The sequence below is a fragment of the Anarhichas minor genome, unplaced genomic scaffold (assembly GCF_050575085.1).
Source record: "Anarhichas minor isolate MPS153535 unplaced genomic scaffold, ASM5057508v1 ptg000009l, whole genome shotgun sequence".
Classification (NCBI taxonomy): domain Eukaryota; kingdom Metazoa; phylum Chordata; class Actinopteri; order Perciformes; family Anarhichadidae; genus Anarhichas; species Anarhichas minor.
Genome location: NW_027466455.1, coordinates 1,157,391 through 1,173,327, shown reverse-complemented (window position 1 = coordinate 1,173,327; position 15,937 = coordinate 1,157,391). Strand labels below are relative to the sequence as shown.

At 48.1% G+C, this 15,937-nt stretch overlaps 1 protein-coding gene across 1 annotated transcript; it reads left to right on the top strand.

The window, feature by feature from the left end:
• Nucleotides 1–362: 362 nt before the first annotated feature.
• On the top strand, nucleotides 363–13,736 carry serpinh2 (serine (or cysteine) peptidase inhibitor, clade H, member 2). Its single transcript, XM_076086822.1, has 4 exons — nucleotides 363–984; nucleotides 4,950–5,042; nucleotides 5,611–5,843; nucleotides 13,228–13,736. Exons 1-4 carry the CDS (start codon nucleotides 363–365, stop codon nucleotides 13,531–13,533), a joined length of 1,254 nt encoding a protein of 417 aa, XP_075942937.1. The 3' UTR covers nucleotides 13,534–13,736.
• The last annotated feature ends 2,201 nt before the right edge of the window (nucleotides 13,737–15,937 follow it).

Here is a 15,937-nt window from a genome sequence, read left to right as displayed (position 1 = left end):
TCTTTTGAAACTGTATCAGTGTTAATTGTCGCACTGGTTTTCCCGCAGCGGGTGAGACAATGTTGCCAAGTGGGGAGGAATTTACAAAATCAGGTTTACTGCTGTGGCGCTGTAGGAGCAGGGCTGCTGTTTGCACAAGTAGTTGTAGTTTTACAGCAAAGAGGGAACGTTTCTATTGCTGTATCTCAAATATGAACAGTGCAAGAACAGCATGAGCTATTACGCTGTTTAAAATCAGTCTCGTATGAATAGAGCTGTGTTTGTATTATAAATGAGAGGAATGCATGCCTCATTCTTCTCATTGTCAGACGCACAGTTTATTTGACTGACTTCCCGTCCCTGTGCTTTCCTCCAGATCTACCATGCTGCCCAGGCTTCCTGTCTACATCCTAATTTCAGTGCTAGTCCTTCTGGTGCAGGGCTGCACTGCTGAGTCATCCAAGAAGAGCTCTCCACCCCGCCCGCCCCCTCCTCCTCCTGGTGACCCCAGCTGGGCCCTCGGCCTGCACCTGTACCGGGCCCTTCGCTCCGACCCGAGCTCCGTGAACACCCTCTTCTCCCCTCTGCTTCTGGCCTCCTCACTCGGAGCGCTGGGCGGCGGCTCCGCGGGCACCACCTCCAGCCAGCTCCAAGGCCTCCTCAGGACCCCAGCCTCGGCCAAGGGCGGAGCCGGTGCTGCCAAGCTCCTGTCCGGGGCGTTGAAGAGCTTCACCGCGGCCAACGGTACCAGCTTTCGCCTGCATGTGTCCTCGGCCCTGTTCTCCAAGCAAGCTCCTCCGGTCAGCCAGAAGTTTGTGAAGGAGAGCCAGGCCACGTTCAGGCTGCAGCATCGGCCGCTGGGTAAAGGAGACTCCAAGGCTGACCTGAAGCAGCTCCATGGCTGGGTGAAGGCTGTTCTCGGTGGGCTGGAGGGAGCTCCTTTAGCGGCTGAAGTAAAGCCCAAGGCTGGAGCTCTGATACTGGCCAATGCCCTGCGCTTTAAAGGTATGGAGAAACAGTGCACAGAAAATACACAACAATTTACAATTCCCTTCACTTTCTAGCGTTGGTCTGTGGGCACACAATCTTTGAAAATATGACATCACCTGTGAAATGATCATCCTAAAACAGCATGCAAGCATGTCATCATTCCTCAGAGAGTCTAAAACGGTCCCGACCGTGACCCTAGATGATGCAACTTCATAGCCAGCTCAGTATTTCCTCATGGACTCGGATGTAGACGCGTAACATAACAGCCGGGCTGGACTGAGTGTTGCTGAATAAGTCTGGTGGGCTTTTGTAATTGTGGAGTCATTTGTAATCAAGCAATGTCTCTGCATTGATGTTGTTCGCTGCATTGGCTGAGAAGTCGTAGAATATTAATATGGCATAAAACACGTGCCGTTTGCAGTGTTCAGACAGCGCCGAGAGCCCCCACGCCCAGTTTGCCCGCTGCATTGTGTGTGCCAGCATGCCCACCTGTGTGCAGTGTGCATGTCTGCGTGCGTGCGTGTGTGTGTGTCAGTGCATGCGGTGAACTCCAGCTGGTGGACACAGCAGATAAAGGATGATTCTGGGGTCGATCACTGAGAGCTTATTCATCTTCCATCGGGGGGTGATGTGTCATCTTAAATAATTGAGTAACAAGTGTCCAGACTGTCTCCCTCAGTGTCGTGCCTAACATCTGTGCTTGGAGCGCTCCAAGTCTGCGGTGGCACAGCTTGGCTCAGATCAGTTCTTTGTGACGGGCTGCAGGAGGAAAACCAGTCGATGTTTTTGGTACAGATGCAGTCAGAAGCCCCCATCGGTGATTTAAAAGTTTGCACCCTGAAAACATATCTGAAGTTCAGCATTTAGCCATTTCAAGAGTTAGAATAGTGTAACTTTTGCTGCTGTTAAAGGGTTTCAACACTTTGTACAACTAGATTTTAGTTCATAATGAGTCAAAGAAATAGCAAATAGCTTATTTTCCCACAGTCAACATCCGCATGCCCGCTGATCTCAATTCTGTGTTTGTCTCCACAAAAGATGATGATGTGTTAAATATATCCTTCTGTTTCACTCATCCTCTTTGTGGCGTTTGTCTCTGTTTTTGGTGCTTTTGTCTTATCATTTTGTTATCGCGTGTCTGATCTACCCCCCCCCCCCCCCATCTCCTCTTCTTCCCACATCTCTCCCGTTCACGTCCTTATCTGCCTCCATCTGCCTCGAGTCCCTCTGTTTCCTCCTGCAGGTATTCTTTTTATTAGATGCAGAGAAAGGCGCGGCGGCTGAAGTGAAAACAGGTTGCCAACAGATAGACGGCCTTTTGAAAGTAACATTCCCTGACAGACTTATATACATTGATAAGCAATTTAATTAATTTTCTTTGTTTGATGTTTTGACTTCATTACGAAATTCGTTTTTTTTTTTTTTTTGCTGTGAACCGACCCTCGTTGGTCGGTTCATTAATTTTCTGGATGAAATACACAAAATTAGATTACACAGCAGATTGCAGCGCACAAATTACATTACGTAAAATTGGATTCCTTCAGTTTTGATTCATAATTCACTAGTGGTCGATAGTTTGCTTCTTGCTCGTACTAGCTGCCCCTGGACGGTTGTAAGTTTTTTTTTCTTTTTTAAATTTGTCTTTGATTTCACGGTCCTCAGGCGATTCGCCGTGTGTGTTTATTGCTGTGGTTTCAGAGAAGGTCCCGGAAATTCTGATGGCGCTGAACAGGCATCTGCTTCCTTGCCCCTGTGTTTGTTTGTTTCCCTTTAGTTAATTATTGAAGGGGAGAATAAAAAAAAAAAAGCTCTTTGCTGTGCCTCCTTCCCTGGGCTGTGCACAGCATTTAAAGAAAGGGAAGGTCAGGGGCAATTAGTAGCGGAACATGTTTGTAGCGGAGAGATGCTAAAAGCAGAGAGAACGGCAAGAGGAGTGCAGAGAAAGAGCAGTGCGAGGAGCCATTTCGGGGCGGGAAGGGGGACAAAGAGACGCTGGGAGAAAAGCAAAAGAGTGAAAAGTGAGGAAAAGGAAAGAGAGGGTGGCCTGCTGAGAGAGCGAGAGAGATTGACAGACATAGTGGAGGGATGTAAAAGGCCTACCTTGGGAGTTCCAGTCCACGCTAGTTAATTAATTCAGGCTTTGTTCCTGTTTTAGACAAACAAACACTGGAGACGGAAGAAGAAAAAATAAGATTGTGAGGGGGGAAAAAAACACAGTAGAGAGAAAGTTATACACAAGATAAACGCAGCAACAGAGGAACTAGAAGAGAAGAGGAAAGGAAAAGGCGAGAACAACAAGTCCCCACATATTTTACCTCTTATAATAGCTTCTGAAACACCACGACTACACGTAATCAAAAGTTGATGAGGGAGGGCGAGGGAGCCGGGCGCTCTCATTGATTCTCCTCTGGTTTTCGCCTCAAGTTTACAGTATGAATTGGTTGAGTCTGTGAGTGATTGGATTTCTTAGCTGTGCAATTGTCTCACTGTTTATCGCTGATGGATATTAATGGATTCAGGTTTCAAGCGATCTCTTCTGTACTGCTGTCCTACGAAAGGACGAAGGATGATACTGCGGCCCGCTCGGGAGGCCGTTAAAGCCCTCGATACAACTTGAACACACGTGTGCACACGTGCGTTTTTACAACACGGCTGCCACTTCAGGTAATCGTCAGCCAGTTGTTTTTGAATTCCAGCGCGATTGTATTTCACCCTCCCATGTTACAGGAAGCGGAGCGAATGTCGGTGACTTTGCGCTAGCATGCCCGGAAGGCAGAATCACACGTCGCTCTGCTGTCAGCTGTTATTGGCCGGGGGCCGCTGGAGGCTGGCTGGCTTTTGGGAAATCCTCGCGCTGAAACAAGTAGCTTTCCAGTGGTGTTCCTTATGCATTCAAATCACAGCATTCACATTTGCGGTTGGAGTAACGGCACGGAAGCCTAGCGTTGCACTGCTGTGTAGACGCCACGTTAGTTTGGGTCTCACACAGTAATGCAAATAAACTAACCGATCGATGAAGCGGTAAACTCCCGTGTACCTCGCTGTCAGACAGTCCACTCTGTCGGGGAACTAAAACCGTTATATCGCTCTCTTCAAAGCCACCCGACTCCATTGACAAAAAGAGTCCTCTTCCCCAGCAGAATACGGGAGTATACACACTTCCCAAAAAATCCAAACTAACCCTCCAGATATTTCCAAACTAAAACTAACTCTTATTTTTCATAACCTTATTGATTAGCTTCCTTTGCCAACCGATGACACTGCTTTTTTGCTAAAAGGCTGAGTGGGCGTTTCCACTTGAAAACTCTTTGAAATAACAGAGGCAGTCGACCTTTAACGACTGATCAATTATGGATGGAGACAAGAAGGCTGCGCACACTTACTCCAACGCGAGTACTTGATGATAAAGTCGAGCAGTTGGTCTCTAGACTTTCACCGGGGCAAATGAGCCATTTCATTTTTTTTGCCCTTCTTGCACCTTTTAGCATTGTGTGTGTTACGAGTGTGTGGATCGATATGAAATGAAAGTCCCTGTTAGTTCTGACCCCTGGCGTCATTCACAAAGAAGGACATGAGTACAAGTCATAATGTGTCGACCTCCTCGCTCCATCCAGTGTCCGCCTGCACAACTGAATGGGCCGGTGGCTTTTCACAGTGCGTCGCGAGGTTATTACAAGAGTAATTCCACGACTCTCAGGCCCTCCTAAATTGACAGCTGTCAGGGGGTTAGCGGGGCCAAGTGGGATGTGGCGAACAGTGAACGGCACAATGTGGCCTTAAGGACCTCATAACTGCCTCAGTATAGCACTCTCAGCCCAGCGGCTTTGAGAGGAGCTGATACTTTTTAACGGGCAGTAGATGTTGAGAATTCACGAGCTGTGTCGGTGTCGCCGCGTACGAGGTCTGTGTGTGTGTTTCGTGAACATGGCCATTGTTTAACCCGTCGTTTGTAACCCTTGTTTGTGTGGCTGTTTGCTCAGGGCTGTGGGAGAGAGAGTTCACCGAGGGGACCACAGATCACCGTACCTTCTTGGGGAAGAAATACACCAAAGTGACGATGATGCACAGAGCAGGTAAAAAAAACAACCAAAACACAGTCTGTCGCTGCTCCCCTCCTGCCAGCAAACAAATGCAGCGAAAAAGCAATTTGAGTTCTAAAACGGTCTGAACATCTGTAAGGTCCAATCTGCTTCTCTTCTATCACCGCGTGCCTTATGATTTATTTAAAACCATTTTCATATTTTATGTATTGTCTTAAAACATCAACTAGGCAGAGGGAATTTCTGCTATGACGGCGGTAAAAGAAATGTTGGAGGGACACTTTGTATTCTATCTAACGTTCATAATGTCCTTTTTCAATTCATAAAAGATTATTGCAGTGATTGTTTGTCATGCTGTCTAATGTTGCATTCACGTTGTGTTTGAATGGATTCAACCCAACTCTGTTGGCTTTGCTCCTGTAGTTCAGTTCATTTAGGCAAGTGAGAACTCCGGCAGTGACACGGCTGAAAATGCAAGTCTGAACCGGCCTCCAAGAGAACTACTGCTCTGAACTACTGCTGGAAAGCCCAAAATTCTCTCCCCGACTCCCTGATCTTTCCTTCACCTCTGTTCATGCCCCCGCCTGTCATCTTCCTCCAGGTCTGTTCCGTCACCACGAAGACGTGGAAAACATGGTGCAGGTTCTGGAGGCGCCTCTGTGTGAGGGCAAGGCCAGCGTGGTGTTCCTGATGCCCTTCCACGTGGAGAATCTGGCCAGGTTGGAGAAGCTTCTGACCCTTGAGCTGCTCTCCAAGTGGCTGGAGAAGACCAGTGTCACCAGTTTGTCCATCTCGCTGCCCATGGTGAACATCACCAGCACACTCAGTCTGCAGGTTAGTACAGCAAATCTCTAGTTTTATTCATATAATGTAAAATATATTTAAAAGAAATGACTGTACGCACATTGAGTCTGACTTCCATCAACATACTGACAGAGCCACAAGTGGACACTGTGTCAGTGCGCTGATGTCATTTTAGATGATAATGTTTTTGATAAAAGTCGGGCTTTTCAAACTTAAGGTACGTTTAAACTTTGGGTAAGTTGTTGTGATTTTAGTTGAGCTCGTGAAATAGACATAAAGATATCCTGCATTAAGATGGAATAAAGTCGACCTCTTTGGTTCTTAATAAATCACAGCGTAATCTCGTTGTTTCCCATCTTTTGAGTCCCGTAGAGTTCAGCCTAATCCATCACGCCTGTCTTCTGCGGCAGGCAGAGTGATGTGCCGACTGCTCTGAAACGTTTGGATGAAAGATCCGGCTGACGTCTTATTCCTCACCTGATAGGAAACCCCCGAGTGCGATCAGAGGAGCTTCTTCGTGTCGCCGACTTTTCAATGTAGCCGATTTATGTGACACCCTGTTCCTTTTTTTTTACGGCCACGTCTTAAAGCGAGGTACATCCTCTGGGTTTGTGGTTGCATTTTTCCCTTTACCCCCCCCCCCTCCCTCTCCCTCCCTCCCTGTGGTGTGTGCACTGCCGCATGAGCTGCCGCCGACAGAATGTTCCCCAAGGGCCTCGCCCAGCTCTGGCAAATACTTGGAAGTGAGTGTGAACAACCAGGTGCTCCGTCCCCACCAGACGCTCTTCATCTTGAATTAGCCTCATTTCCAGACTCACCTCACATGCCCCTAGCAACGGGTCTGTTTCTCTTTATAGGGAGTAATACTGGTTGATTCTTTTGTCTTCTAATCCATGTATTCGTATTTGACACAGCGGACTGAGGTGGTGCGCTTATACAGCACGCGGCTTCTCTGCTTTTTAATGCCGTAGTGGAGTTTGACAGCCTCGCTTGTAGTTTCTTTATTTCCCGTGTCCATACAGTGCTTCATTTTTCACTTCACCTGATTCGGTCGTTCATAACTCCCAAGAATTCCTGTCATCGTTCTCATTGTTTCTTCGCCATCTTCATCCTCGTCTTTGCTTTTTCCCCGTGTCTCCTCTTCTTTATTCTCGGCTTCTGTCTTGGCCACCTACTCTTCCTGACTCGCGCTCTGCTTATCTTTGTTCCCTTTCTCTTCCCCTTCAACAGTATTTTTTATTTCCTCTATTCACAAGTCTTTGCACTTCCTCAACCCCCTCCATGCATCCTTCACCTGTGACCTCCGTGTCTTGCCTACTTTTCTGTCTTCCTCTCTACTGCTCTTAGTAACTGAAGCAGTGGCCTTGTTTGCCCCTTCCAGTTCATTACAGACTCTGGCGAGTTCGATGTTCCTTCCCATACTCCTCCTCCTCTCCCTTGAGGTGATGGGCATCCAGCAGTACACACAACATTGGGCTGTAACAGCCCTCAGCAGGGAACCAAACCCTAGCTGCAAGGAGGCCCGTAGCCCCTTGGTGGGCTTCCGAGGCCTCCTACAGACTCCTTTTGCAGGAGCGCAAAGGTCACGCCACAGCCCAGCTGGTAGTCTAGCTGTATCTGTGCTGCTCTCAGATCCAGAGCCAGCAGGTAGCAGGTCTGAATCGGAGCAGAGGAATCCAGGAGGAGCCCCAGTCAGACAGGCAGCAGCTTAGTGGCCGCTGATGCTAATGTGAGTGCATGGGGCTTGTTAAGGTTCACACAGGCCAAACCAGAGGCTGTGTCTGGCCGCTGACTGAAAGGTTGGAGAGTTGTCGAGCTGGTGTAAGAGCACGTATTTGACCAGTCCACAGGGTGCGCAGCGTGGGGCGAGGGCACAGACAAGTGGCTGGAATCACACAGGCCTCCACACCTTTGAGGACATCCTGCTGCTGTGTCATGGCATAAAGACAGTTTCTTTTTCAAGCTTATTGTACTGACATTAGTTGCAGTCATAGATCTACAGGTTCACTTATTTCATTTGCCAAATGCTTATTAGGGATGTGTCAATCAAAGTGTCTTTGTATGCGACACCTGATTTATCACAAGCAACACGATCCAACTACTGATGGTGCTGACTCAAACATATCACTCAGTTGGAACTACAGAAACACTCACAGTTGCGGTTGTACAATGTCGTTACAGAGTGGAGGTTCTTCCCCTCGCAAATGATCTTTCGCTGTGACTACAGACCCCCGGCTTGCAGAGAGCGCACAAACCTGACAAAAGCCAAGTTAAACTTCGGTCCATCGTCACGTTTCTAAATGCAAATGAATGACGGCAGGCCTGACCTTCCAAGGGCAACGTTTGCCATTCAGACTGGTAAAGGTCTTCCAAATGAGAAGCTGCTGCATGGACGTTTTGTACTCTGTTCTTCGCTAATAAGAAAGAGAGTGGAGAGAAAGATCCTGCAACAGATTTGTTTGCTCGTTCACTCGCATATGCAAGCTCAAGGAGACTGGCGAGAATGTCTGTCGTGAAGTCAAAGCAGGCTGGGGGGAGCAGAACACAGTGAAGAATATTTGAATGGTCCGGCATTGTCTTGAGGGCCGATCCTTTCTTCAGACATCTCTAGTTCTCGTTACTCACAAGTAAGAGCCCTTAAGATGCATTTAGATTGAATGCAAAGAAATGCTAGCTAACTGTATTATGATTGAAGAACTATTTCTGATATCTTCCTCCAGTTTCTCTCCTTTTTCAGTCTCCGGAAATGTTTAATTAATCTGAAACATTTTCAAATTGCATGGATGCGACGTTACCTCAGCTCCCACGGCTTGGAGCGAGTTTACTTCTGTTTGCATCTTTTCCACATTCAGTCTGAGCAAACTCCTCCAGAGTCTGAGAGAGACCGTATTGGTGGTGTAACGGCTGTGGATGAGGAAGAAAAAGACATAGTGAAAGAGAGGTTAGTTGAACCTGACGGATACAGAGGGCATGTCAGTAAAACCCATTTCCTCGGCGCAGGCTACACTGACTGCAGCCTATTACCATGTCCTCTGTAGATGTACATTGTAACCTCATCATGGACTGATGCATTCCACTTTGGCCTCTCTCTAGTTTAACAAACATCTCCGAAGATTTGTGCTGCCATGTTATTCCGCTAGCCGTGCCCTGAAGAACAAGCTTTCGACATTAACATTGTCGGGGCTCTCTGGGGAGGAGGCTGTAATCCAGAACTAAAGCTGGAAACAACTCCTTTTGACACGGCGATGGCTTTGCCAGGAAAGAGCACAACTCCCCTTTTGTCTCTGTGCGCCTGACAGAAGAAAAGAAAAAAAAAAAAAGTATTCTTGCAAACAAACTAAAAGTAGCTTTGCTCCCATTATGTAACCTAATTATGGACGAGCACTTGAATGTTTTGGCCTCGTCAAGAGTCATCTGCCTCCGTTTGCTCTCTCTCGAGAAAAGAAGCGGTGCATTTGAGGAATCCTTCTGAACGGGCTAAAGCTCCGAGCAAACCCTCAACCCACTCCAATCCCCTTTCATCTGTCTGTGCAACCCCTCTGGCCGGCGACAGGCCGTCATGTCTTCTCTGACAATAATTTTTCCAATTGGGTCGGGCAAATAATTGCTTGTCGCCGCGCGCTAATTCTGTTTACCACTCTGTCCATCGGTGCTTGGGAAAGCCATGGACTTTTGAGATTAGAGGGCAGCGTGGAGAACAAACAGAAGATCATAGCAGTGTGTGTGTGTGTGTGTGTGTGTGTGTGTGTGTAATGTCAACCCTAACACTAGTCACCTCTGTGCGAGGCAAATGAGAACAAACCAAATCACGCACGTCTGGGTCACGTTACAAGGATTTGCCACTTCCAGACGCACCCTCACCTCTGTCCTCTCTGTCATATCAGTCCCAGGGATCTAATTCCTTTTTCTAGGTCTCACATGTGACTGTAATACGCCATCAGTCAGCGGCCGCACATTGGCCCCGCTGACCTAAATAGGAGTGACATTTGGCAGGCAAGTGAGCAGAAGGGGTGGAAGGGGGCCGGGGGGGGGGGGGGTCAATGATTGCTCGGGGATGAGGTGGAAAACGTCGCAGAGAACTATAAATAGCGGCAGGATTCTGCCTTTTTTCCCCGTTCTATCCGTCTCCCTCTTTGCGGCGCTCTCCTCTGGTGAAGGGCAGACTGTGTCGGAGTCTGTAGTGTTGAGACGGAGAACCCTCTTAACAAGCCTGGCCCGGAGGTCACCGGGTAAACCGCCCTCATCGCTCTCGCTCCCTCCGTCTCTGATCCGGTGCTGACCAGGCCACACACACACACACGTACACACTAATGGCTCCATTCCAGCTGCATCTCCAGTCGGTGACTAAGACATACGAGCGTGCACCGGGGAGCTCACTCAATCACGGCTAATGAGGTCAAAAGGCCATCAAATATTTACAAGAGCACACTCCGCAGTATACAGTGTCGAGGGACACTGCATCATATTTATTAATCCGATGTGTTTCGTGGACGTTAGTTAAATATCTCATCTGAGGCTTCTTTTATCCTTTTTCACATGTGGTAAAATAGCCTTGTGGAGCACAAAGAGGTTGCACATGTTTGGAGTGAATGGGACACAGAGCGTATTGACTGTATAAAGGTGGTAAAAGCCCATGTAAACAAGATACCAATGGCTAATGCTGATGAGACTCAATAAAGAGATGGAGAGGCTTTGAAGCCTCTCCATCCAAGAGAGCCGATAGAAAGAGTTTTTTGTTGTTGTTAAAAGCCTGCATCAAATGTGTCCGTGAAACGGAGCCGTGATGATGCCGGTGCCACGTACTGCACACTTGAAACCGCCCACGCAGAGCGTTGAGGGCAGCGTTGAATTAAGCAGAACACGTCTGGAGTTGTTTTGAGGCGAAGGCGGCTTGAAAGAACCGTTTGACGGAGGTGATCGGTAAGACAGAGGGATGAGGAGGTGTAACCGGTGCAGGAGCTGTGGAGGTTTTCCTCCCTCGCGTGTTAACCTTGTTGCACTGACCATAGGCACGATGTGGGCATCGCAATTGATTGGACCAGGAGATAAAATCACACACTCAGAAAAATCATCCGGATTATTTGTGAGGATTTGCTGTTTGATATGATTGTTTACTGGACATTTTGGAGATTTGGATTTTACCTGGCAAAACATGCAACCTCACGATGACATATTGGGCTTTTGGAAATCATGATGGGTATTTTATTTTTACAATTTACTATTTAATAGACCAGATGACTGCTCTGTCTTTTAACATCAGCTCTAGTGACTCGTCACATATAGAGCTGTGACACATCCTGTCCCCTTAAAACCCCCACAGGTACACCCAACAAGCTACTTAGCGGGCTCAACCATCTGAGCTGAAATAATGTGATGCGGAGTGCTGCACGCCTCGGGGTCGATGCCGTGCTAGCTCTTGCCCGGTTAGACTGCACCGCTGCAGGCCGAGTAAGCCCCGTACGCACACACTCGGAGGAAACCACCAGCTGACAATGCCTGTGGCTCTCACTTGCAGACAAATAGCTCATTGATGCTGTGTGCGAGGCATCAGCAGTCTTCCCAGCGCTGTTCCATCTAAGATTCATGTGGGGCCTCAGAGAGAAAGGGCAGCCATAGAGCACCTCCCAGAGGTTTCTCCCCCCCCCCGTATAATGCAGTGCCACACCTCTGTTGTGCACGAGGCCTCCGCAGGCTCCTCTGACACCTCTGTTCTGTTTCCCAGCGTGCTGCCACGGGGTCCCTTCATTTTTAAACACGTTATAGCTTCAAAAAATAAAATTAGCCAAGTGCTTTTTGCCTTGACAAGCAGAGCATGAGAGTCCAAGAGGAAGGCTGGTCATGTGGGGTTGGTTGGTACTATTTATATGCTTGATAGTGGAACACGAAATACCGTCGGCCAAGGGAGCAAGAGACTCAGGAAGGATGGATATGGGTGGCACAGAAACAAGCTGCTTTTCTTCTCTCACACACACACACACACACACACACACCAAATTGTCTACAACATTCTGAGGAATCCACCACTGCAAGTCTACTTCTGTTTCCTTGTTAGATAAGGAGCGAGAAAGCCTTGAGATGATTGCAGATGGAGATGGAGAAGTTCAGAGAGAGCGATGTATAGCGGGCCGGCCTGTCAAAGAAGGAGAAGGATGAGACGGGGAGAAAAAAAGACTGAGTTAGGAGCAGAAAGAGAGAGAGAATGAGAGTGGGATAAAATAGAGGCAGGCGGGTAGATGAGGGATGGGGACGCCGGGCAAGTGGCAGAGCAGCAGAGGAAGACAGTGATGTAGTGGTAGCGTGTGGAAGAAGAGAGGAAGAGTGGAGGAATAATGGATGAGGACAATAGAAGTGCATTAGAGCAGGAGGAGTGTGTCTGTGCGGAGGGGGAGCTTTGCGTGAAGCCACCTGAACGGGATTGACAGATGCCCACAACTGTATACACATCTGCTTATTTCATGTTTAGGCGTAAGCCGACATGATCCGGTCTGACTTCCTCTCGCGTGCGTGTCTCAACTATTTGAGGAGAAAAGCAGACATCCTACATGGATTATTATTGTCTATTAGGATGTGGTTTACAGAGCCGAGCGGCATTGTGCTGCGGTTTTGAAAAGAAAGCCAAAGGCAGCACCCCAGGGCCTTCACATTTACCCAGACAACTCGTCCAAATGATTTACTGCTCTTGCCTGCCGGTATAAAAGATATTTCCAATAAAGTTTCATCAGCGAAAGTTGAAACAATGGTAGAAAACAGAGATCTTCACCCACTCATCTCGCCCTGCAACCTTCCCTCCAGCCTTTGGCCTCCCCGCACGATCCGCAAACAAGTCCACACAGTCGCGCGCTCACACCCACACCATGCGCTCATCTGGCCCCTGGAGAAGCCTGTCACTGTGAGTGGCCCTCTGCCACGGGAGGATAAACTACCTGTCACGGCGGCGACTTTCTGTGGAATTCATATCGGAGCCAAAACAAAGGAGGTGCCGAGGTCACGGGGCATCACTCTTAAATTATTCATCCTCTGCTTCCTCCTTCCATCTCCTCTCTGCCTGTCGCCCACTTTGTTTCTGCCAGCTCACAACAAGGGCAGCCGTCAGCCTCCTCCCCATCTCCTCATCTCATGGAATGTAGATAAACATGGTGAATAACTTCTTCGGAGGAGTTGCTGATTGACTGTTTTGAAGGGTGTGTTTATGTTTACGTTGACCATGTGGCAGTGCGGTTCCTGCCGCTTCTGAGGGTCACAGCGGTCATGACATTTTAGAATATGCATTCCTCCGCACTCGTTTGGTCTCCCTGCGTGCATAATTCATCGACGTCCTGGCAACTGCTCGTTCGCATACACTTGCAGGACGTCCCCGTACAGGATGGCCTTAAAGTTTTGTGTTTCCCCCCCCCCCCCCCCCCCCCCATTCCAGGAACAGTTGTCCGCTCTGGGCTTGACCGACGCCTGGGACCAGAAGGCGGCCGATTTCTCCGGGGTGTCGGACAAGAGCAAGGGGAAACTCCACCTGGGCGGAGTCCTCCATTGGGCTGCCCTGGAGCTGGCCGCTCAGGCTGGGAAAGGAGGCGCAGATCCGGAGGAGGAGATCATAGGAAAGCCCAAGCTGTTCTACGCCGATCACCCCTTCATCATCTTTGTCAGGGACAACGCCACCGGAGCCCTGCTGCTGATGGGAGCTCTGGACCACGCGGAGGGAGAGGCCCTCCATGATGAGCTGTAATACCCAAAAAAACCTCGATCCCTTCTTCGGTCTTTTTTTTTTTTTTTTTTGTGTGATTCTTACAAACTCTGGTTTCCATGTCAAGACATTGTCATTCACCGTGGCACACTATCAACATCAGACTACGGCTGGCTGTCACACATTGACACTGAATAGTCTCGCGCTGACTGACACTGACACCGCCATACCTGACACTGGCACAGTCGCACACACACACACACACACACACACACATACCGACACCTACATGGCATACATAAGAACACAGTACAAGACGGTACTAACGGCGACGGATACAGCCAAAAACACCAACTCGGAGAGACTCCCTGCGTTTCGTTTCTCCCACGCAAGTGCGCCCACACTTTTTATGAAATGTTGAATAACACTCAATACGTGTGACATGTTTGTGTGCTTAGTGGAGTATTTCTGTCTTGTTTTAAGCTTTTTTTTCAAGGCCTCGCTGATCAAGTCGACACAAAACAAAATGACAAGAAAGCAGCGACAAACACCAACATGCTGACAGGCAGAAGTGATTACAGTCACTCGACACTTAGAACAGCATCTACAGAAGAAGGTTAACTAATAGAGACTCGCCGTGACACTTGAATCCTCCCCACTAGGCCAGGTGTGTGTGTGTGTGTGTGTGTGTGTGTGTGTGTGTGTGTGTGTGTGTGTGTGTGTGTGTGTGTGTGTGTGTGTGTGTGTGTGCGTGCGCGCGCGCGCGTATACGTACACGCGTGGTGACCGACAGATCAAGGGTGGCCACGCGGCGGCTCTCGGAGCTGGCGGGGACCTGCGGCGGGGTCCCCTGGGCTACATCAGAGGAAGACTGATGGATCAGCCAAGTGCTTATTGATGAGCCAGCTTAATGCTAATGGCCGTAATGAGTCAGAACGCTTGTCAACAACACGGAGAGGACGGGGAACCTTTTAATCTCTTAATACCATCAGGGATCAATGACGCTGGAAAACGAACACATGACTGACATCGCTTGACTTAAATGTAACAACTTAATGTTTAGGATGATTACAGCCATTCAAAGAGGTATTGATTTTCATTTGTGTCTTTTTTTCTTCTTTTTTTTCAAAGCTCCTGAGGGGGTTGTTGTATGTGAACGAACTAGAGTAGCTACTGCTCAAGTGTATCATTGATATTTGACATGGTGCATTTAAAAAAATTCAAATAAATATTTCTATTTGATACAAACTAATCAATCATCAAAACATGTACTTCTGTCCTGAGCCGATTCGGTGGACGTTGTGTCTCAAGGGTGTATAGAAGCAGATGTAAAGCATCCGCAGCAACAACTTCAACACTCTCTCCAAATGCTTCCCAACAATCAAACGTAAAATGTGTATCCTGCATCTTATGTGTATTGACGTTTTATTGCTTTTGTGTCGTTGCTTGCGCACACAAAACAATTGCCGTATTCAGCATGATGTGTGTGTGTTTATAGATGCTCTCAAAGTCTTTTAACAGAAGAAGAAGAAGAAGTGTATTTTCTGAAAAGTAACAGCGTCTAGACACACAGCTGGCCCGTCTGGTGCACAGCATTGGACGAATCTGTTCCGGTAACGAATCCGGTGTTCCAGCTTTGTTCCTAATTTAGCCCTTTGCACAGGTCTGCTCAGCAACAGTAGGTGTCGTGTGCGTGTGTGCATTCATGTCCGGACAAAGCCACCACAATGACCTCTGCAGTGGCCTCCTGTGCGGCGGAGACTTTTAAAGGGCACCGTACTGCAGGTGCACTCCACGCTGAATGAGCCCGGGAGTCCGGTTCGGACGAGCCGATGACGGATCCGAGGACGTCTGCTGTGAGCACATCAATCCTGCTCGTTCCAACACCGGCCCCCCGCTGACTCACCTTCACCTTTCAGTCCAGTTCAGAACGCTGACAAACGCATGCATGTAATCATTTAGTGGGTTTTAAAGCGACATCACATTCGTATGGGCTTTTTGTTTTTCGTGTCTTTTGGTACAAAAGTTTGGTTTGTTTTGCCAATTTTTTGGTCACAAAAGATTTGTGATTTTAGCACTTAATTATTTTATTTCTTTTCAGGGCCTATAATCCCCACTAAAGTGCTTTAAAGCTGTGGGGTGAGCTTTAAAATGCACACACAGGCTCATTGATTTGATTTCTTCATTGGCCGCTTAACATATACTTTTCATATGCTTTATATTAAACAATGTCACTCAGCCATACTTTTGCACCATAACAAATGTTTTTTTTTAATCTCTGAAGGGATTTGTGCAAGACTCTATAGGTTTTAAGATTAGCCATGAAATGTTTTTAAAGGGAGCAACTGTGAAAGATGTCATGCCACAGTTGCATGCATGGTGCCTTTTGAGATGGCCTTTTCCTGTTGACTCTTTGTGTGTTTGTCTCTCGTCAGCACACTGTGTG